Source organism: Hermetia illucens, chromosome 1 (assembly GCF_905115235.1).
Source record: "Hermetia illucens chromosome 1, iHerIll2.2.curated.20191125, whole genome shotgun sequence".
Classification (NCBI taxonomy): domain Eukaryota; kingdom Metazoa; phylum Arthropoda; class Insecta; order Diptera; family Stratiomyidae; genus Hermetia; species Hermetia illucens.
Window position 1 is genome coordinate 67,973,258 of NC_051849.1, and position 22,558 is coordinate 67,995,815.

The 22,558-nt window shown below is 42.1% G+C and overlaps 1 protein-coding gene across 4 annotated transcripts in view; it reads left to right on the plus strand.

The window, feature by feature from the left end:
• The first annotated feature begins 6,425 nt into the window (after positions 1-6,425).
• LOC119646791 (early growth response protein 1-B) overlaps positions 6,426-22,558 on the plus strand; it is a 74,694-nt gene continuing 58,561 nt past the window's right edge. For 2 of the 4 annotated variants that reach the window (XM_038047376.1, XM_038047375.1), the window contains exons 1-3: positions 6,426-7,081; positions 7,151-7,343; positions 14,394-14,567. In XM_038047376.1, coding sequence (XP_037903304.1) covers positions 7,038-7,081; positions 7,151-7,343; positions 14,394-14,567 — 411 coding nt within the window. In that variant the 5' untranslated portion in view covers positions 6,426-7,037. Of the gene's footprint in view, positions 7,344-14,393; positions 14,568-22,558 lie in introns of all 4 variants that reach the window. The other 2 variants (XM_038047377.1, XM_038047378.1) reach the window with 2 other exon arrangements.

A 22,558-nucleotide genomic window follows, 5' to 3' on the forward strand; every position in this document is an offset into this window, starting at 1 on the left:
CGCTGGACAGGGGTCGGTACCCTGGAGAAGAGCTACTCGATCATATATTATGGCGGCCATGTGTTCGAAGTAGGTTTCCCAGTCAGCCAAACAATAAAACCTGCTGTTATCGGCAAATGTCAAATCCCATGCACTTGCAAGGCGAGCTTCGAAATACAGGTATAACCCTGATTAACGTTCACGCCCTTATAGAGGAGACTGCAGATTCGGAAAAGGACACCTTCTTCGAGGTAATGAAACGAGCTCTTGGAGATTTCTACAACCATGTAGGCACGAAGCGATGTTTCACGAAATCGTTGTTGAAAGTATCGGGTTTACGTTCGGACACCACCTTATCGTGGGACCTCTTGTAGTTAACTACTACACTAAGGGTGTCCAATTATGAATATAAAAACTAGGGATTTAAACTCTCCAAGTGGTAAAAAGTCCCAGACTCCGAATCTACCCACGATCATGAGCAATCGTTTCGCTGCTGAGGCGCGGATTTTGGAGGCCTCATCACATTCATGTCCCCCTACCGAGAAATCTGCAGAAGGCATGCTTTCCGACTCAATGGAAAGCTTGCATCTAGTATATACGACAAAGCCAGCTAGAAAGTAAAGTCCGGCAACTCTCAACTTGGGAGAAACTAGAAATCCGATTATGGCTGGCGCGTCGTAAACGGAGGAGAAAAGCTCGGCAGAAGGGTACTTCAGCCACTTAGAAAGGACTACAGGGGCTACAGGCTGAATGCTGCCTGTCAGAACCTTCCCCTTCACCCTTACCGGGAAGAGCGGAAGCTGGTGAGGTGGAAGCTACTGGTTTAACGCCGGTACTTAGAAATGGACCCAAAGGTTCGTTAAGTATTTGAAACGAGACTCTTTTAGAAGGTACTGTGAGGAATTGGAATGCGAAAGACAGAATTCAAGGCTGTGCAGAATCCTTAGAAGGGATGAGTTGACCAAGTTGGATTCTCTCAGAAAACCCGAAGGTACTTTCACGAGCTCCAGACTGGATTTAGTGCAGACCGTCTTGGAAGCACACCATCCGGGAGAACTGGTGAGAGAAGTGGAGGGGAGATATTTCATGGTTCTTGCAACCCCTTCAACACGTAAGTGTTGCAAGCTGAACTGAAACATTGCGAAAGCGGTTGTTACCAATGGAAAGGTGAGAGCTGTCATACTCCCCTTTAAACACTTCAAACATCTGGCATGGATGGCATCTATCCAGCAATGCTAAAGGATGGATTGCTAAGAAATACTTTTCTAGCATGTCTTGCCTTGGGCTATGTACCATATCTCTTGGCAGAAGGTTAAAGTAGTCTTCATGCCGCAGCCTGGGAAAGATGACTATTATAACCCAAAGAACTTCAGACAGATCAGGTTGACTTCATTCTTGCTTAAAGGTTGGGAGATACTGGTTGAGCATCACATTCATGGGAAGGCGCTTTGGTCATACTCATTTAATGAAAACCGACACTGAAATGTCAACAACGGCTTGGGTAGGGACTTCACTCCCAGCTACGACCTTTGACTGTTGAAAACGAACTATGGTTGGTTTTTGGAATGTGTGCACATTCCTCGATAACGACATCGAGGGTCGTCAGAGAGAAGAATACTACTCTCTTGCCACAATGTCCGGATACTGGGCAGCAAAGCCCTGCGGTCGTAGTAACATCCTAGATAAATACCTCGAGGACTCTGTGGATTCTATATGGACTACGCTACACGAAAGTCAAACTTCACTAGAAAGTTTGCTGTGGCGACTTGTTGTAAGACTATGACACAGTATTTTTCACCGACGGATCAAAAGTGGTCTGTGAATGGCTGGGGCATAATCTGAGCCCCTAGCGTAACATAGCTATTTTGAACGATAGCCAAGCGGCCATTAAAGCCTTGTACTCAGCGACGACATCTTCCAGGCTGCTGGGGCAGTACAGAAATGCGCTTAACTGTCTGGGCGGCACGTTCAAGGCCACCTTCCTCAGGTTTCCCGGTCATAGGCATTTAGAGGGGAATTAGCAAGTAGCAAGCAATTAGTTAGTAAGAAGGTTAAAATTATGTACTTCACGTGAATTTATCGCACTCTAAGGCTTGTATGACGTCATCATCATATAAAGTCTACTTAGCGGAGTTAGAGTTTAGAAATACATATGTATATAGAGAAATATTTTGAATTAAAGGTATACGCGAATGGGAAAACGTGAATAGGGAATTTTTCGCACACGATGAATACAAAACCTTTAAATCGGAAGCATTCAGTGAACTAGTTTGTTTGCTTTTTGACGAATTATATTGTATTATTGGTTTTGGCTCCACCGAATTTGGAACTTGAAAACAAACGAAGTTTTTTATGCCTTCATTGAATAGGTGTATTGACATACAATAGTAACAACAAATGAAGTAAACAATACTATTGTGTTGATATTAATGATATATGATTACAAATCATATTAACAGCTCGAACAAATAAACGCTACACAACGAGTAATTTAAAGGATCCAGTTTATCAACCATTTTCAAAATCTTTTAATTTTTTTTCTTGCTTATCTACAACTAAAAGATATGTGTCGTCGTGTTGAGTAGTATCTTAGGTATAAATAGTCACCATTTATAATGAATGACATAAAGTTGAGATTTTGAATTAAATCTCGCTATATTATGATTTTCTTACAGTGTGCACCGCCTCGTTATTGGCGGCACATTGTTCGAGCACAGTTTGCTATAAGGACAGCTGGGTATCAACTGACCGACTCCGTACAAGCAATCAGATTGACCACTTTGCGACCGGCAGTAGATTTAGAAGTTGTCTCCCTGATGTCCGTAAGATGAGAGGCGCTGACAGTGGCCTCAAGAGGGGTCACCATCTGGTGGCCGCGGTTGGAGAACTGCGACCCCCAAATTAAACATGGACTGCTCATATGATCCCGCTGCCACTCGACAATGGGATAATTACTTTGCTGATCGGACGGCGGATATAATGAGTAAGCCCCCCGAGAATTCCGAAGAGCATCAAAAATGATCTTTTCATCGGCGACATTCGAAGGGGCATCATTAGATGTGGCTGTCTGCGGAATCGTGGAAGTGAATCGATGAACGGAGGCGATCTGTTAACCGCTGTAGAGTGATGTCCGGCGTCACGCACTCCAATTCCGATACCGTACGAAATGTCGGGAAGTTCAACGTGCGCGGAATTGCGGGAATTTGTTATTGTGACCGTCAGGAAGCGGAAGATGCCGTAGAACGCAATGATATGTGTGTAAAGCACATCGCGAGAAAACTTGCTTGTAGTCGCAAACATTTTGATGGGCATATGAAAAACATTAATGGGCGACTCTGCATCCACGATGACGAGCAACAGAAGGGGTGGAAGGAACACTTCTTAACCATATCACATTCAGTGGAGTTCCGCCGCTTGTGAATGAAATGCCCACCGTTACATGCAAAAGCACAATCATTTCGGACATCAGTGCACTCAAACGAAGTAATGCTGCTGGACTTCACGGTCTCCCCTCAGAGTTATTTATCGTGGTAGGTAGGGTAGGGAAATCTTGAATCCGAGACCTTTCCCAGAGAGTGAAAGAAGGGATATTCATTAAGATTCCAAAGAAAAACAGCTGCTTTGAAACATCTTGCCAACGATATTATTTCTTTTTGTTATCGGTAATGTTCTTCATGCAAGTAGAGTTGGACTGCAGGTAAACAGCAATGAAACCCAGATTCAAAGTCTTATGAAGCAAAGAAAGCAGTCGCTGTCACCGGACCATTACAAAAATCTTTACGATAAACTGGACACTCGGATGGCGAAAGAGATCTGTATCGGCTTGCCAAAAGCCGCAACGAACCTACACATGATATCAAACACTTCTGTTGCGTTAATGACAAGAACGGTACTTTGCTTACCAACTGTCGAGCCGCAACGGATAGATGGCGAGAATACTTCGAGCAGATTTCTACTGAAGAATTTGCTCATCCTCCACTTCCACAATCATTGCCGACATTTAGACCAGTTCCACCTGTCAGCGCAATTGAAGTCGAGGAGGCAATAAAACAAATGAAATCGGGGAAAGCCACAAGACCTGACGATATCGCATCTGAGCACTGGAAAGCGAACAGCTGGGACCGCACACTGTGGCTCAATGAATTTTTCAATCGGATTATTCAGGAAGGAAGGACGCCATCTGACTGGCAAGAAAATGCTACTGCTCCAATATGGAAAAAGAAAGGCAGTCCAGCAGAATGTTCAAATTACCGTCCGATCCGGTTACTTTCCCATGCCATGGAGATTTTTGAACGCATTCTTAACAACCGTATTCGCGAAATCGCTGAAATAACCGTGAATCAAGCCAGATTTGTCAAAAACTACGGAACCGCTGATGCAATACACCCTGCTCGGTTATTCAAGGAGAAACGTGAAAAGCATCGCCCTCTTTACATTGCATTTCTGTATCTAGAGAAAGCGTTTGACCGTGTGCCACACGAACTCATCTGGTACGCTTTACGACAACTATTAGTGCCAGAAGAACTCGTGCGCTGGTTCCAATTGGTCTACCACGATCCGAAAAGTAAAGTTCGAAGTATGGCGGGTGTATCAAAACCGTTTCGTGTTTCTGTTGGTGTTCATCAAGGAAGTGACCTCTCACCACTCCTCTTTGTTCTTGTTATGGACACCGTCACACCGGACATCCAACGTCCAGTGCCTTACACACTGCTTTATGCAGATGATGTTTTCCAAGCATCTAATAGCAAAAATGATTTCGAGTAACTTGTCCAAAAATGGAATGATCGCATCATGCAACACGGTCTCAGATTGACTCTAAACAGAACTGAATCTTTGACGTCCGATCCCCATGAAACAGGCACAATCACTGTCAGCGATAGTGATCTGCCCAGAACTAAGCGATTTAAATTCCTCGGATCAACGCTATCAGCCAATGAAGAACTGCGTTATGAAGTTGCCTCACGAATTAACGCAACCTGGATGAAGTGGCGTTCCACAACTGGTGTTCTTTATTATCGACGTATCAACGAACGTCTCAAATCTAAAATTTATCGCAATGTCGTCTGCCCTGCCGCCCTCTATGGCCATTCACTTGCCAAGATTGATCTGAACATCGAAGTCGATGGTAAACGACAAAAAGGCAGGTCGAAACAACGGTGGCTTGATACGCTGGATGGGGATTTAAAAGCCTCGAGATTGTACCCAGATTAGGCATTCGAGAGAGCCAAATGGCGAAACCGATCATGGCTAGCCGACCCCGCTTGTGAACGGGACAAAGGTTGAAAAACGTTACCTCAGAACCAAAATTAGGTTCAGACTGTTCTGTGGTAATGTTCTTTCTGTGTTGCTATATGAGAAAAACATATGGAAAGTGACGACCACTCTCACTTGAAAACTGCAAGCGTTCATGGAAAATTGTCTGCGAGTACATTGGTCTGATACTATTTCAAACGAAAAACTTAGTCGGCGAACAGCCCTGCCATCCATTCTCGAAAGGCGAAAGAGGGAATAGATAGGTCACACATTAAGGAGGAGCGACAATTGCACTGCTGGTTACGCAATGTCGTGAAACCCACTCTCCTAAGATGGCTGATGAGTGGGTTGCCCCAACAACACTTGGCGTAGAACTGTAGAGGGAGAGTGCGGGCATGTCGGGAAGTCTTGGGGACAAGCTGAAGCGCATTTCAGCAAACCGCGAGCGATGGTGCGTTGGTGTGGTAGACGCCTGGGGTATAGGTCGTTAATTATAGGTTGACGCAAGGGGGGAAGTGGCAACCAACAAAGCTACAACTCCTGACAAGTAAGACTCAGCTGGTCACAGAACGATAAGGTGTAGACGATCGAATCGTAGCCCTTGAAAATTTACAGGGGGCCCCTTTCTCCATGATCTCCGTTTCATTAAGAATTTCATCCATATCATTTGTCCTAAAACATCGTAAGGTACCATTGTTTTGCAGTTCGTTCGACATGCTCGGACAAGAAACTCATTTATAACATTCTATGTGTGATGCGACTCTTTAAGAAAATACACATTTTTATTCCAGTCCATGCATTCAAGGGTGTGATGGATGGTCTATGCAAAAAAGGTAACAAGACGGAATCAGGTAGCGTGGATAGGAATGCCACCACTAAATCATATCATAATAGACTTCATACTAATAATCATATATCATATGCGTGAACTCGGTGAAGCGTCCTTAATCGCGCTGTAGCAATATGTGTTCCTGTCTCCGAGATTAGAGGAGGTGAGTTTGAAGCATGAGGTGGCACGGGGTTGGGATGGTACTACAATGTACACTAATCATAATTGAAATGATGAAATGATTGCAAAACCTACATCGAATATTAATCAAAAATAGAAAATTCCAAAACACAAGAAAATCAAAAAAACATGGAAATGCGCATGACTAGAATGCCGTAGGACTAATCGACACACATGTGTCACTTTCGAGTGGAGGAGGCTGAGGTAGAATCTCATAATTGTGTTTATTTTAAATACTAGGAAAATATATTAGGAGCACCTTTAAAAATATTAGCATTTTAAAGCGAAAAGCCCAGCCAGCTAGCGTACAGATTCATTTAAGGATCAAGGAAGCACCTCCTCCTCAGTCAAGTTTTCAACAGTTTCCTCAAACCCTTGTTGTTACGTGACTTCATAACAATAAATAATCAGTTGCGTGTGAAAGTGTAAACAAAATACCAGATTAACTGATATTCAAGTGCGAAGGGTGTTGGATTAGAACTGAAAGTTTCCGATTAGTGATTAGTGGCAGTTCTTTCAGGAGATTAGCGATAGAACAGTAGAAAATTGGAAAATATGTCGATACCAAGAGTGTCAGTGGTGCACTATCGATTTTTCCCCACAGTCATGGGTGTATTCGTGATAGTCAACGAATTAGGCCAGACGATGTAAATGTAAGCACGTCTTACCCTTGCTTGCTCGTACAGATAGTTACCCGGCATGGTAAACGTTTTCCAAAGTTTACAAAATTACTGAAACATCTAGAGTGCTTGACTGTACCAACTTCGAAATCGACACTGTCCATCATGCCAACAATATGGAAATATCACTGATGACAAACGACCTGAATGCTGAGTGGAAGTAATTTCAACGATTCACAAGTGCTCCAGATTTGCTCAGAAAGCCTTTAATTGTGTTTGTGTGTGTTAGGCCAAAAATGACAGAAGGGATGTTGACGAATGCAACGGATCAACATCAAACGGACGAACTGAATTTCACTACATTCACGGATTTGTGCCGATTCTGCTCGATTAAGAGCGGTCCCGCCAAAATTCACTTGTTCGATAAGGAAGCAGAGCAGAGGAATCTATTGTTCAAGATACGTTCATTGTTACCAACAAATGTAAGATTTGAATTGAGTTTTTAAGAGCATTTATTTTTATAACGTAGAAATCTCGCTGATTTAAATATTTATTGAGTATCGTTTGAAAATAAGGCAATATTGGATGATATTCTACGAATGAAATTATGTATCCGATAAGCGTGGTGTTTGTAAATCGACTTTTACCAAGTGCGATTTGTTTTAAAAAGCAATTTGCATATATTCTTTTCTACTAATTATACGATAGGTGCACTTCCATACCACCACCAACCGTTCCTGGGTACGAGAACAGCTTTTCGGTGGGGCTTTTTGTTCGCTTATCTTTAGATGTTTTGCATGATCTAGTTTTGGCGCGAAATGTCTAATGATCGAATTAGTAAAATAAGTTACACGTTTCCCCTTTTTTGTGTAGAACAAAGTTTTATTAAACCGGTTTACTGTTTAACTGTCTTTCTGTCTGATTTCTTTAAAGGAGATGACAATTTTCAAAAGGCATTGGCCCAGATACAACAGTATTAGGGATTATCCCCTCTCTAAACCCGCCTGTAAGTCCACCGCCCACCGTTCGTCTGCTCATCGGTCTGTTTTTTATGGATGTGGATCAGAAGTTAAGCATGTGACTTTAGGAGACTAATGCCACTATCTCTCACCAATTGAACACTATCGAAATTATCTAAATATAGGCATTATAGGATGGCACGGGTTGCAGTTGCTGCGAGAAATATTGTCTTCCCGCCGCTCCTTCGTAGAAGCCCTCCCATTGGAGGTTCCTTCTGAATATAACTTATAGTGCTGCTTACTGCATTCCATACTTCTTGGAATTGGATCATTTGCAAATAATCGTCTTCTTGCCACAGTCTTCTGAAAAAGAATTCAAACTGAACTCTCCCGCTAACAAATCTCGGACCCATCAACAGTAGGTGTACGGTGTTTCATATTCAATTGGGCGATGTAAATTTCAACGGTATCCACCAGTCCCGATCAGAAACTCTATCAATTGATAATGGACACCTTCACGACTGGACGTAATCCAAAGCTCAATATTTGGAATTCGCCTGTTTGCCCACTTCCCTTTGTGAATATTATCCCGGGGAGTCTGCCACGACTCAGTAACTCGCGTTTTATCCCGCCGCTACCGCTCTTCAGTATCATAGTTCCCGAGAAATTTCCAATCCTGCAATTTTCGCATCTTTTCAGCCAAAATATCATTGGGAATCATCCTGACAATCACGAATGTTAAATTCGTCTCAGTTTATTCGTAATGCGCCAGTAACTCTTAACGTGTTTAGACGTCAAGATCCTTGTCTGCCTCTTCAATCGTGATGTTGTCGGTATAACCAAGAAGCATAGCTTGTCGCGGAAGTTTGATCCATAGATTATGGTGATGCACCACATTTTAGAATAATGGCTCCAAACCCCATCCTTGAGAAAAGCAGTTAAGAAATATTCAACTGGGCCTATGTCAGTGTCATAGGAGCACCTGTCTAAGAAATAATTCTCAATGAGTTGCTGTGGTACATCACGCTGGTTGAGGGACGCGCACAAAACTGAAAGCGTTTTTCACATCAAGGGCGATGATAGCACAGTAGTTTTTCGCACCGCACTGCCACCTTATGCCTGGATTTGCTTCTTTTGCCAAATTGGCCTTTATTGTTTACTGGGCAGCACAAAATCTATACCGTTACTCTGAGGTACCTCCTTCCTGTTTTAAGATCTAAAGCAATAAAATAAATAAGCAGCTGTTAGGTAGTCTAGTCCGGGAGCTTTGTAGGCTCCTAATTTTGCGCAGGCAATGGTAAACTCGTCTTCTGACATAGTTGTAATATTTCCCTAGCAAAACTGCGTACTTAACCTGTCCTTTCAGCTTATCCGATGATGATGTGCAACCTGGGGTTGCCTAACTTAGGTATTGCGCTAAAATTTCGGTTGTCTGTGGGCATTTTTTCTTGACATAGGGAAAGGCGCCATTATAAACTACATTGCGACGCGGAAATTTCCTTGAATATCATTTCCAGATTAAGCATCCTTGAATTCCACTGCCTTGTCCACGTTAACTTTGGTTCCAACCAATCCAGTGCCATTTGTTGTGGTTATTTCCTCGAATGGGTGTACCTACCTGTTTGCCCATATAGTTGGCAAGTTGATGGTTGCCCTTTGCATGCCGAAGTATGCTTTTCGCAAGTTTTTTATTCAGTCGACAATCCCGTCCCAAATTTAAAATTGACGGACCAACCCCCCCCCCATGTCATTCGTTATAATGGTATCGAGGCCTCTGTACTCCAGAGCTATATCGGGAGTAAATTGTCTCGCGGTGACCTCCTTTCCTAAGAAACTATCTACCAAAGCCAGCGTCTTTTCGTCCATTATTTCCTTCGGTTCTAGAAGAAATTCTCCTCGATATCCATCTGATTTTTGTGACATTGGTACACAGGTAGTTTAACCCCACTTGTGACTTTGAAAAAAAAAAACGATTTTTTTGCATTTTTTCTATAACTATCTGAGAATACATCCTTAAAATTTCAAATCACTCCGAATAAAATTGACTGAAATATGACCGTTGAAAGGCAAGACTTTTTTCCGTAATAGTCAACCCTTTATTCGTTTGATTGTTTTGTATAAGTATAATTCAGAATCGTCCAGATGTTTTATAACTACAAGTAGTTCTATGTTGCCGGCGTAATTCACCATCGCGACTTTTTCCCGTACCTTGCGAATAATTGTATATGACACATGGTAGTAACGGGTCAAGGACAAAGACTTCAGGGACATCTGGAGACATCATGACAGTAACGATGCTTCCAGTTTGATAGATCTCTTAGACACTCAATGACCAGGAGTAAACAATTGTAAATTATCTGTTCCAAATTTTCCCCTATGGTTTCGAAAATGCTTTGAATAATTCATTTTTAGATTTGACTGTGGGCTAACTACATATTTTTAGCAGCTCGTCTCTGATTCCTGTAGGAATTGGAAAATTGGAAAAACCTAGCATCATAACACTCTTAGATACTTTCAGCAAGAGATAATCGCACGTCATCTCCAGAGATGGATAATATGTTGTCCGATCATAACTCTATAGGCGTTCTCTCACGGCTTTGCGTGTGCTTCTAAGGAAATTTTCTTAAAATATTTTCTTTTGCCTCGCTGAGAGTCGGAAAACAAAACCTTATTAAAATCGGTTTTATGTTTGCTCGTCTGTCACACGAACTTTTCTCGAAAACCGGTGTACCTATTCAAGTGAAATTTGGTGGACAAGTTGGATTTTCGAACCCATATGCATGCAATGGGTGACATCATCCTATATTAAGCTTAAAAGGGATATCCGTACAAGCAAAAGAGGGGTATAACATTTTTTCATTGAATATGCCGATGTGATTATATTCTGAGGCAACTTTTAGTTTAGACATAAGTTTAGAAAGAGATTATTTAACTTCAAAGACCGCATTTTAAAAATTTACTGGAAATCCTTCTTAAGTTCATCCTAGGATTACAAAATTGCAGTAATATAGATTATGCCGAAAAGTTTGGTGGAGATCGTACTAATATTAAAAAAGTAATGGTAGGTCAAAGTTATTAGTTTCATGGAAATGCGCTGCACCCTAAGAATCTTATGTACAAAGAATGTCAGTATTACATTAAAGTAAATAGTATTTACCTATTAAGTAAGTGTATGCTACGAATTTTATATAACTGGGGCATCGAACACTCAATTATTGTTACATAGCAAATCAATAAAACCTTTCATACTTGAAGCATGGAGGTTCCAGTTTCCAATTTGTTTTCTGCTTATTCATCGCCCCTGCCTGTTGCTTTCCAGGACACTCATGTGGTTTGCTGACAAGACCATCAAAGGTCAAGTTCACTGTTTGAAATAATTAAGACTTGCTTTTTTTATTCGCTAGTGTTATTTATTGGTCTTGCAAATACCGATATTTCGGAAACCACTCGTTAGCACGTCTCTCTCGCAACTTTTCCACGATCGGTGCAACCCCATAACGATCGCGGATATCCTCATTTCGGATGTGACGCCATTAGTCCAACGTAGCATCTTCGTCTCCATTACCGCAAGACGCCGTTCATTGTCTTTTATAGTTGGCCAACACTCAGAACCATAGAGAGAAACAGGACGGACAACATTGCGGTAAATTTTAAATTTGAGACGTTCGTTGATACGTCGATAACAAAGAACACCAGTTGTGGAACGCCACTTCATCCAGGTTGCGTTAATGCGTGAGGCAACTTCATAACGCAGTTCTTCATTGGCTGATAGCGTTGATCCGAGGTATTTAAATCGCTTAGTTCTGGGCAGATCACTATCGCTGACAGTGATTCATGGGGATCGGTCGTCAAAGATTCAGTTCTGTTTAGAGTCAATCTGAGACCGTGTTGCATGATGCGATCATTCCATTTTTGGACAAATTGCTCCAGATAATTTTTGCTAGCAGATGCTAGGAAAACATCATCTGCATAAAACAGTGTGTAAGGCGCTGGACGTTGGATATCCCGTGTGACGGCCTCCATAACAAGAACAAAGAGGAGTGGTGAGAGGTCACTTCCTTGTTGAACACCAACAGAGACACGAAGCAGTTTTGATACACCCGCCATACTTCGAACTTTACTTTCCGGATCGTGGTATAACAATTTAACCCAGTGCACGAGTTCTTCTGTATTGTCGTAAAGCATACTAGATGAGTTCGTGTGGCACACGGTCAAACGCGTTCTCTAGATCCAGAAATGCAATGTAAAGAGGGCGATGCTTCTCACGGTGTTTCTCTATGAGTAACCGCGCAGCGTGTATTGCATCAGTAGTTCCGCAGTTTTTGAGAAATCCTGCTTGATTCACGGGAAAAAAAGCAAGTCTTAATTATTTCAAACCGTTTCATCGCTAGAAATACCACGCAATTACACTTAGAAAAGTTCACTGTTCTACCAATAGTTCTGGAGGAATGTGCATCCTCGTAGATAGCTGCCTTCGTGAAGTTGCTTCGTTTGTTAGGCTCCGTTGCCGATAGGTTTACGGTAGAATCTGGCGTTGAAACATACCCTCAAGTTCGTAGAATGTGTCCACAAATTTTTAACAACCATAGAACAATTAATGTCGGTTTGAATTAGCTTCATTATTGTAGTGGATGGCTTTCTAACTTTCGGGCATTTTCCAGTTCTCGCAATATACCTGGTATCCAGTCTTAAGCAATATCTCTACACCCGCGCCGATCGGACTTCTCAAAGTTGTTTGTGCGTGCCTTCGCGAAAGTATCCATACATTAGACATTTAAAGCACCTTCTTAGTGACGTGTGTTCTCTTAAACGACAAACAATGAACCTGACAACTTCTGCACTACTTTCGTAGTTATTTTGTACAGCAGCACATTTAAGAATATTACGAGAAAAGAAATCACAAAATGCGATTTTATATGTATGGTATTTGCAGGCCTGAGAGAGAAGGGAGGGACCTGGAGCAATCTCAAGTGCTCGGAATAGAAATTTCAATGAAGAAAAGGGGTAACAGTGGGGTCAGCATAATTTTCACCCTGGGCCCTGATTTAATGTACACTAAATCGAAAGTATTAAAGGTTACTAGAACGACCTTGCTTCGGTATATAGGGTAGCCGGAGTTAGTTAGTGTAGTTTGCTTGTCTCCTCCTCTTCACGGCTTTAATTTCTTTTAAGTGGTATATATTATATAAGAAGCTATTTATCGTTAAAATCCCTACAAGGATTTGCAAGTCTGTCTTCTTAAGGAACAGCAGATTTCGACCCACTGATAAGAACTTCAGAGTAGATTTGACAGTGGGTGATCTAACTTCAAATGTTGGCTTTGGTGTCACTATTATCAAGCCAGACTCGACTTAGTTTTACTAGCAACTGGCGACAGCTCAACACTAATTGGCTTGATAGTATTTAATGCTGATAACGCTATCTGACTATCAGTACAGATTTGAATGGTGTGCACGCGCTCTTTTGGGTGCAAACATTTTTTACTCCCCATAAAATGTCATATTATTCCACCCGGAACATAGTCATAATTTTTTTGAATATCGAGTCTGTTCCATACTTTGGTTTTTCGAGAACACCATTGAGCCTCTTCCATGACTGACCCATCGATTGAGATTATTAAGTTTGTAATTCGTCAAAGGCTCGTGGCCATTTCTCGATCAATGTTCCCTTCTGGTGATTACAACAGAGTATGTTTTCGCAAACATAAATCTGGAAAAAATATGATCAGCAGGCAGAGCCACTTGATGTTTGCCAAGGTATCTCCAGATGGACGCATGACCGTATAATTGGTCACCTTCTTACGCACCAATTGTATCAAGCCTATATTTACCGCTAGCAGCTTTCCCTTCCCCTTAAATGAGAGGCGGTTAGTTTTAGGATAGCTTCGACTGTCGCAGTCAGCATAATACTCATTGCTCTAGTAATACTTAAATAATCTTGCCTTTGGACTGTGCCTGCAACTTCCTACTATTAGCAAAGTTGCAGGGAACCCGCTGCAGTGAAAGCCCGCAGGTCCCTCTTACACATATAATGGTCCTACAACAATTTGCAGCATTTATGGTAATGTTTCTGGAAATTACGCTTTCACCTTAACTTGGATTGTATCAGCTGGATTTCCACCCCTGATAACCCCGGGTAACGTGTAGCTGCTTCAGCTAACGTTCCAGGCTTCACTGTTCACTGTTGCATCCAAACGGTTAGGTCGCTCGCAAATGCTTGCACAGAAACGTTTGTGTCATCTACAACCTACAGCAAGGTGTTCAGTACCAGGAGCCATAACACAGATGAGAGAGACATCCTGCCCCAAGAGGCTTCCGTCCTAAGAAGAAAAGTTCCTCTGTCGGCCAAAATATATTATGAATATTGCACAAATTCTCTATTTCGGGAACAAGCCCTTCTCAGTGTCCTTATTTTTTTTCAACCTCCCCGTTTGCCGGTTTAGACCGGATGTGCGAAATGTATTTCAGTCAGTTGCTTTTCTAAATATCATCGAGATTTCCATATTTTATCAGACTTCTTTATCACCTTTGAGCTATTAAAATTATTTTACCAATATTCGTTTCTTCATTACAGATCACAAAGGACGACTTTCTACCGAAGAAGATTTGTGAAAGATGTCTTATAAAGTTGGAGCAATTGTTTGAATGGAAGAATGTTTGTATACAAACTGATAGTGTTTTAAGGAATTACGCAGAATCAATGCGGGCCGTGACAGCGACCATCAACTTTCAGGTAATACGCGGACAGGTGAGACAATTCGATATCTACGCATGTTTGGTTCATAAATGTAGTGAAATTGCTGGAATATTTGAACATTATAATAGGTAACTGGATGTTTGGAAATAGGTAATTTGATTCTTGTATTTATATGACAAACTTGAAGTCTGGCTCCCTGGGCGAGATAGTTTTCTCTTCCATAAGTATAACAAGCAACCGCGTAGGGTTCGCGTTTTTTATTATTAAATACAGGCATGGCTTGGTACCTTAAAAATTCATGAACTCTAGTGTTGCAGTTGATTCCACATCATAGCCATATTAGATGCTGACAGCACCATAATAATAATAGTAAACAATTTGAAGATGTCTGCTTCTCTTATCAAATCGTTATTGCCGGCGCGCTGTTCGAGCGCGAGGTTAGCTGCGTTTCATTTGACCTACAACGAACATCTCCCCAGGCCACTCAGTTGTGTTCTGAATTTGGGTAATCAGAGGAATTCTGATATTTACACTGACATTGAAAGTGACCATTATTTGATAGTCATTAGGCTCATTTATCTCCTGCAAAATGCTTACCTAGATACTTTTCCTTTGCAATTTCGCAGCTGTAGGGCTTCAACTGAAACAAGAACAAGTCGGGAAAATAGAAACTGAACGCTTCAGGTGTGAAAGGTTTTGTGCATTACTTAGATAAGCATATTTCAACAGGCATTTGTCTCATTTTGACCTATCTCATAATGTTTATGTATTTAGTTTGTCAGACCCTTTTTTTGACACTAACATTTAAAGTCTTAGGATGCTCACAAAAGCGACAACTTTGATTATAATAGTTCCATTAGGAATGGTGCGAATTCATACCCTGTAGTATAGCCTATATTACTGCAATATTTTGAGGCGTAGATGCCATGTGCATGCGCTACCATATTTATTTTCAAACATTTGAATAGTTTCTGAGAACGGGTTCTTCAAGTAACTGACCCGTTTGGCACCCCTGCAGTCTTTCTCCTTGCAGCCAATATCAAAACTAATGCCGGCTCTTTGGAAAGCACTAATCGAGACCTTTAATTTGATTTCCTACTTGGATATACTCGGTGAATGACAATATTACACCCTCATTTTGCATGTATGCAACGCCGCCCTTTAAGCTCAATGTGGAATTACGTTACTCATTCACAGGTCCCACCTTTCTACCAAATTTCGTATCAATAGGAGTAACCGTTACTGAGATAATACAAAATACATAATACGACAGGCAGACGGACGGACAGACAGGCGAAGAGAAAGAAGAGCAGAGCGCCTAAAAACTCTCAGGGAAGTCACCTCAAGAAAGACTAGTCATCATCGCAGTGAAACTGACAAGATTATAGAGAAATCAACTTGGATGAGGGTTGAATCCATTATTACCAGCAACAGCGAACCCACCTCTTCGGTGATTTTATGCACAGTAAAAGCGGTTTCTTCTCTGAAAGATATAGGGAAGAACGTAACGCATATCAGGCGAATGCAGAAATGCGAATCATTGCTGGTACTCAAACGCAATGAAAATAAGACGGATGATTTCCACAAAAAAACCGAGACAATGAACAGGCAAATGTAAATGTAAGTAGAAACCTTGCTACGATCGAGTGTAAGGATCTGGAGGAGATTACTACCAACGCTGAGTTATGCGAATCTCTACGGTTGCAACTGGGTTTACAATCTGTCAGCGAAGAAATATTATAAGGGTGAGGGAAACTTATGGATATACTCAAATTGGGACGTTAAACTTATCGTCTGAAGCAGCGCTATCTCCGAGTCGGTTGGGTTGTTTGTCGCCTCCGCGAGCAAATACCAGTAAGAAAATGCTTCAAATATCTAGACTTCCGACAAGTGCCAGCTTACATCTCTAGATCTGACCTACGTCGAAAGTGCGGAGGGGTAGGATATTTTGCCAAAGATTGCGAAGAGAAGCCCAACTGTCCCCTATGTAGAAGCTCCAATAGTAATGACTGTGGTCATGTCACAGGGAGCGTCAAGGCGCTATATACAGTGCTGAAATGGAGTTCATGCAACTTAACCTTAACCTTTGCCAAGCGGCACAGATTTTGCTTAACTAGAGTATATACGAAGACAAGAACGACGTTGAGATTGTTCGTGAACAGCATAAGATCCTGCAATTTGATGTATGGACAGGCGACAAGAGTGGAAAAGTTGCAATTTGGGCTTGTGGAAATCATTCTATAAAGGGAACAAATGGGAATGCGGAAAATGAATTTACTCGAGCTAAGATAGCGGGGATATATAACTATAGATGCTACGCTGCGCCAGGCCTCACACGAGATGAGTACCAATCGTTGATCGAAAGATTGGTCCAAGATGCAGAATCGCATCATCGGAAAATTATAGCGGGTGATTTCAATGCTTGGGCTGATGAATAAGGCAACCGCAAAACAAACACAAGAGGGCGCATACTTCTTGAAGGTTTCTCGTGCTTGAAGATCATTTTGGAGAACACCGGAGGATCAAGCACATTGCGAAGAGGAGGAATGGGTTCTAAAGTAGACGTAACATTCTTCAGTAATACCCTAGCTAAGTATCTGCAATGACATGTTACCGAACATTACACACATAGCGACCATCAAGCGATTGTCTTTCAGATGGGGTGCAACATTAGACCAAAGCAACGTAAAACTCCACACATAGGATGGACTTCCAAAAAGCTCGATGAAGAAACATTTTCGGAATCATTGTAGCAAAGTATAAGTTCGTCAGTAAATGCAATGGATATGGCTGCATAGACTCTGGAACGAAGGCGGTTGGCTTGTAATGCTTCCATTCCGCGGCGAACGGGAGTTCTGAAGCGAAGAACAAATTTCTGGTGAAATGCTGAAATCAATGAATATCACAAAGAGTGCATAAATGCGAGAAGTCAATGTCAACGCCGCAGAAGGAGACCAGAATATGAGGACAGACAGAACAAATATACAAGGTTACCAGAAAAAACTCCAGTTCGCTATAGGAAGCAGTAAAACCATGAATTTCAATCAACTCTGCAGTTGAAGCTGACTTTGACCCTTGGGGTAGCGCATACAAGATAGTTATGACATCAATCAAAGGAAAACGCTGCCCACCGACTACATGTCCTAAGTCCTGAACGACATATTTAACGTCCTATTCCCTCAAAATATTAATGATGACGTTCAAATCAAAGAAGTAGAATCAAAAAAGTACCCGAGATAAGCGACGAAGAGGTGTTGGAAGCCGCAAAGAACATCAAGTATGTCCGGCAAGCTGAGTGGTTAGAGCACAAGACTGTCGTACTGTCGTGCGGTCGTGGTTCAAATCCCACTGGTGGCAGTGGAATTTGTATCGTGATTTGATGTCGGATACCAGTCGAATCAGCTGTGAATGAGTACCTGAGTCAAATCAGGGTAATAATCTCGGGCGAGCGCAATGCTGACCACTATGCCTCCTACAGGGTACTGTAATCCTGTAGTGTACCGTCTCGAATGAAGTGCTCTAACATACTTCAAAGCCTTGATCCAATTGGATTGTTGCGCCAACGATTATTATAAGAACATCAAAGTCAACAAGGCTTAAATGTCATATTAAACCTAGCTATCAAATTGGCAGTAGAGATAGTATCATAAACTTTCGCACAAGCTTTTACGGCACGCTTAAAAGAGGGTATCTTTACTGCAGTGGAAGAGACTTCGAACTACCAGTTTTGCGGGTTTGTAACGGAGGATGCGGAGTATGTACTTTTCCGCTGCCCAAGGTGCATCATACAGAATGGAAATGGAAGTGTAGCCAATATCCACTTATCAGTGGAAAACATCATAGAGAATATGTTCAATTTGGGTGCGGAAAGCGGCGAACAAGCAATAAAGAATATGCACGGAATACTACGCCATGGGGAGTTTAGAAGGATGATAGAGGGGGAGAGGGTCACCATCACGAATAACAGATACAGTCCAGCGACGTAATACCATATGGCAATACCATATGGAGAGTAGATGAAGGAGGCGGTGGTTTTAGTGAGTAAAAGTCCCATAATGTGGCAGAAGTTAGCAGTAGCTTTTGAAGCTTTCCACCTATCATTAAAAAAATACAGGCAGACAGACCAAACAAAACTTTAGAAATGAATAATTGTGACACAAAATTCGAACATCTTCTTCTTTGTCGTCAGCCTTTGTCCCGTTCACAAGCGGGATCGGCTCGTCGTGATCGGTTTCGCAATTTGCCCTTATCAAATGCCTGATATGGATGCAATCTCGAGGCTTTTAAATCTCCATCCAGCGTATAAAGCCACTATTGTTTCGGACGGCCTTTTGATCGTTTACTATCGACTTCAATGTTTAGACCAATCTTGGCAAATGAATTCTCATTAGCGCGAATTACGTGACCATACAAGCGAAGACGCCTCTCTCGCAGTTTTTCCACGATCAGTGCAACCCCATATTGATCGCGGAGATTCTCATTTCGGATGTGGTGAAAACGTGTCACGCCATTAGTCCAACGCAACATCTTCGTCTCCATTATTGCACGACGCCGTTCATTGTCTTTTATAATCGGCCAACACTCAGAACCATAGACGGCGATAGGACGGACAACATTGCGGTAAATTTTAGATTTGAGACGTTCGTTGATACGTCGATCACAAAGAACACCAGTTGCGGAACGCCACTTCATCCAGATTGCGTTAATGCGTGAAGTAATTTCATAACGCAGTTCTCCATTGGCTGATAGCATTGACCCGAGATATTTAAATCGCTCAGTTCTGAGTAGGTCACTGCCACTGACAGTGATTGTGTCTGTTTCATGGGGATCGGTCGCCAAAAATCCAGTTTTATTAAGATTATAAAATATTAACTAACATTGAAGCGATCCTCTCAATATAAACCTGACTGCAATGAAACATGAGGTCGGCTTCCTTGATATTTCACCGCCAAAATTAACTTTGACACTAAACTTTCTTGACTTGGCTTGTGACGTCACACATGGCACGAACTTTTCAGTACGTTTGAATTTAGTTGAAATTTAAAATGCCGATCATTTAAATCAAACAGTTTTTTTCAAAAACGGTCTTTGAAAGTTTTGTTAGATTGCACTGTAGAAGTGATTTCCGTCGTTCCTGAAAATAAGGTGGGGAATCTGTTGGATGATCGTTGAGATTCCGAAGAAGGTCCTCAGTTTCGAGTGTAATAATTGGAAGGCCATTTGCGAGCTGCCTGCTAGTCTCTGCTCTGGACTTTGGACATTCTCCCGTTTCGGGTGATTGTGGAACAGTGTCCGGAGTTTAAACCCACTTTCAATTTCGACTAAACTCCTATGCGGGCGATGGTTTTTTTATTGTATTTTCATATCTCAGCAAGAGCAACGGGGTAACTGCAATCTCCATTGCATGTACTGCCGCAAGCATGACTGTTTAAGCACACTTTTTATTTAAAATTTTTTTTTTTTATTAAAATGGTTCATTCAGGGTCTAACTATTATCATAATAAATAATTGATAAAAATTTGACTTTTGTTGCACTAATGATTTTTTTACTAATCGTGTCCACAGCGAATGTACTTTCACAAGAACACTATTCTAAGATAATCGCGTTTAAAGTTTCAAGTTTGTGTTCTTTAGTGCCTGGTGCAGGAAGGTGGGACTGCGGATCAACCCAACCAAAACCACCATAGTACCATTCACTAGGAGGCGTAAGCTGGATCACCTGAGAGCCATAACATTACATGATATGGAGGTGAAAGGAGAAACAGTGGTCAAATATTTGGGAATTACGCTAGACCAAAAATTACCCTGGAAGACACATGTCGGAAACACTTGTCAGAAAGCCACGAGGGCTCTGATGACTTGCAGATCCATAGCAGGAACAAAATGGGGTTGCAGCCCGAAGATACTACTTTGGATATATACTGCAATAGTAAGGTCAGTGATTACCTATGGAGCAGTAATCTGGGCAGAAAGAACCCAACTCAGCACACAAGCCAGGGAATTACATAAGCTCCAAAGGCTGGCTTGCGTGTGTATCAGTGGGGTAATGAGGACATGCCCAACGGCATCCCTGGAGGTCCTTCTGGGATTAACCCCTCTCCATCTGCACATACAGATGCAGGCAAGGAGATCAATATTTAGGATGGCCGGTAGTATAAGTGAGGCGGGGAGCTGCCTAAATCGAAGGAAGATTGATATTCTTTCTAGGCGGTATCCCGAATTACTGATACCGAGGGATAAAATGACAACGAGTTTCACTTCGATAAGAAGTTTGAAACACGTTTGAGTAACAAGGCAAACTGGGAGAGCGTGGCTGCGACATACGGCTTCAACCAGCAACTGATTACTTGGTACGCCGACGGATCCCTCACAGCAGAGGCAGCGGGTGCCGGTGTCATTGGTCCAAGGAAAATGTACTTTGACCCAATGGGCAAGTACACTAGCATATTCCAGGCGAAAATATACGCCATAGATAAATGTGCCTCCTTTAATCTGCAAAGGAACTACAGGGGGCAGAACATAGCTATTCTCACCGATAGCCAAGCAGCGATCAAGGCCAACCAGGTGAACTCTAAACTGGTATGGGAATGCCTTGAGAGACTGAATACACTCGGCTCGTCCAACAAGGTTTGGATACTTTGGGTTCCAGGCCATGCTGGGTTGGAAGGCAACGAGGCAGCGGACGAACTAGCTAAGAAGGGAGCAGGGACGGCTTTACACGGGCCAGAACCCTTCTGTGGAATCGGAAACGGTTTCATGGCTATGAATTTAAGAAATGAAAAGGAACGGTTGAGGGAACTATACTGGGCGGGCCTACCAGGGATGGAGCAGTCCAGGGTGCTTATTGGGGGATAGAAACCCATGCGCACAAAGGATTGCTTAAACCTCACCAAAAAGAACCGCCGAATCATAGTGGGAATTCTCACTGGTCATTGTCGGCTGAACTGTTACCTAGGGAAGCTAGGGATATATACGGACACTGCCTGCAGGTTTTGTGAGGAGGAGGACGAAACCTCTATACACGTCCTGCGACAGTGTCCGGCACTTATGCAAAGTAGGTCGACACATCTGGGAGAACACTTAATACCAGATGCAAAGCTGAAAGATCTGGAAGTAGGGAACATACTAACGGTTACAGGCCTGCTTGAGATACTATGATCAATAGGTACACTATAACCAGTAAAAGCGGCACAATAGTTCTTCAAGGACGCGGTGCGACTTTCCCTTAACAGAATAATAATAATTGTATTCTTTATATTAAAAATTAATTTATTTACTTATATCGAGTCACCGATTCGAAGGTCGTACATATTCGTTCTACAAACTGTACAGCATTGATTTGATACCGCTCACAAGCCATTCTCGCTTTTCTTGTGGCGCAATTGCAAGCGGTATATACGGCGATGAAGTGATTTGTGATTTCTGGAGGAGTTATTTTACGTCCGTTCCTTCGCCCTCTTATTGCCTTCAATATCTTTGTGCCCCTCTACTCAATTCAATATTACCTTGTTTTTGGCAGCCATGGTTTTGAGAATTTGGTGGTATTCCCATACCATCTGAATCTGGTTTGTTGCGATACGACGCCTTTTAGTGTCGCCTGATAGTCCGTGAGAATATGGATTTTAGCAACTTCTCATTCCTTGCGTAGATCCTTCCTAAGACAACGGTTTATTGTATATGCTTCCAACTAAAAAACAGTAATTTGTTGTTGGGGGGTGCAATGTATTATCTTGACTTCGCTCCATGTATCCCAACCCCATATCGTTTTTCGACGTAGCTCTATCTGTGTACCATAGTACGCAGTTCCCCAGATGGTCATCATTGCAATGATTCCAGTTCATTCGAGCTATCATAGCCTTTAGTTTGGAATCGAAGCAGGATTTTACCGACACAATGTCACGATTCTTGCCTTTGGTGATTCTGCTATGTCTATTTATTGTAGGCGCCTAAAAGTCGTTCAAGTGAAGTCTATACGCTACAAGCCCCGCCCCTCCTTTCACCACGAAACCCAAGACTGACAGGTCTTTGAAGCGAAGAGAGCT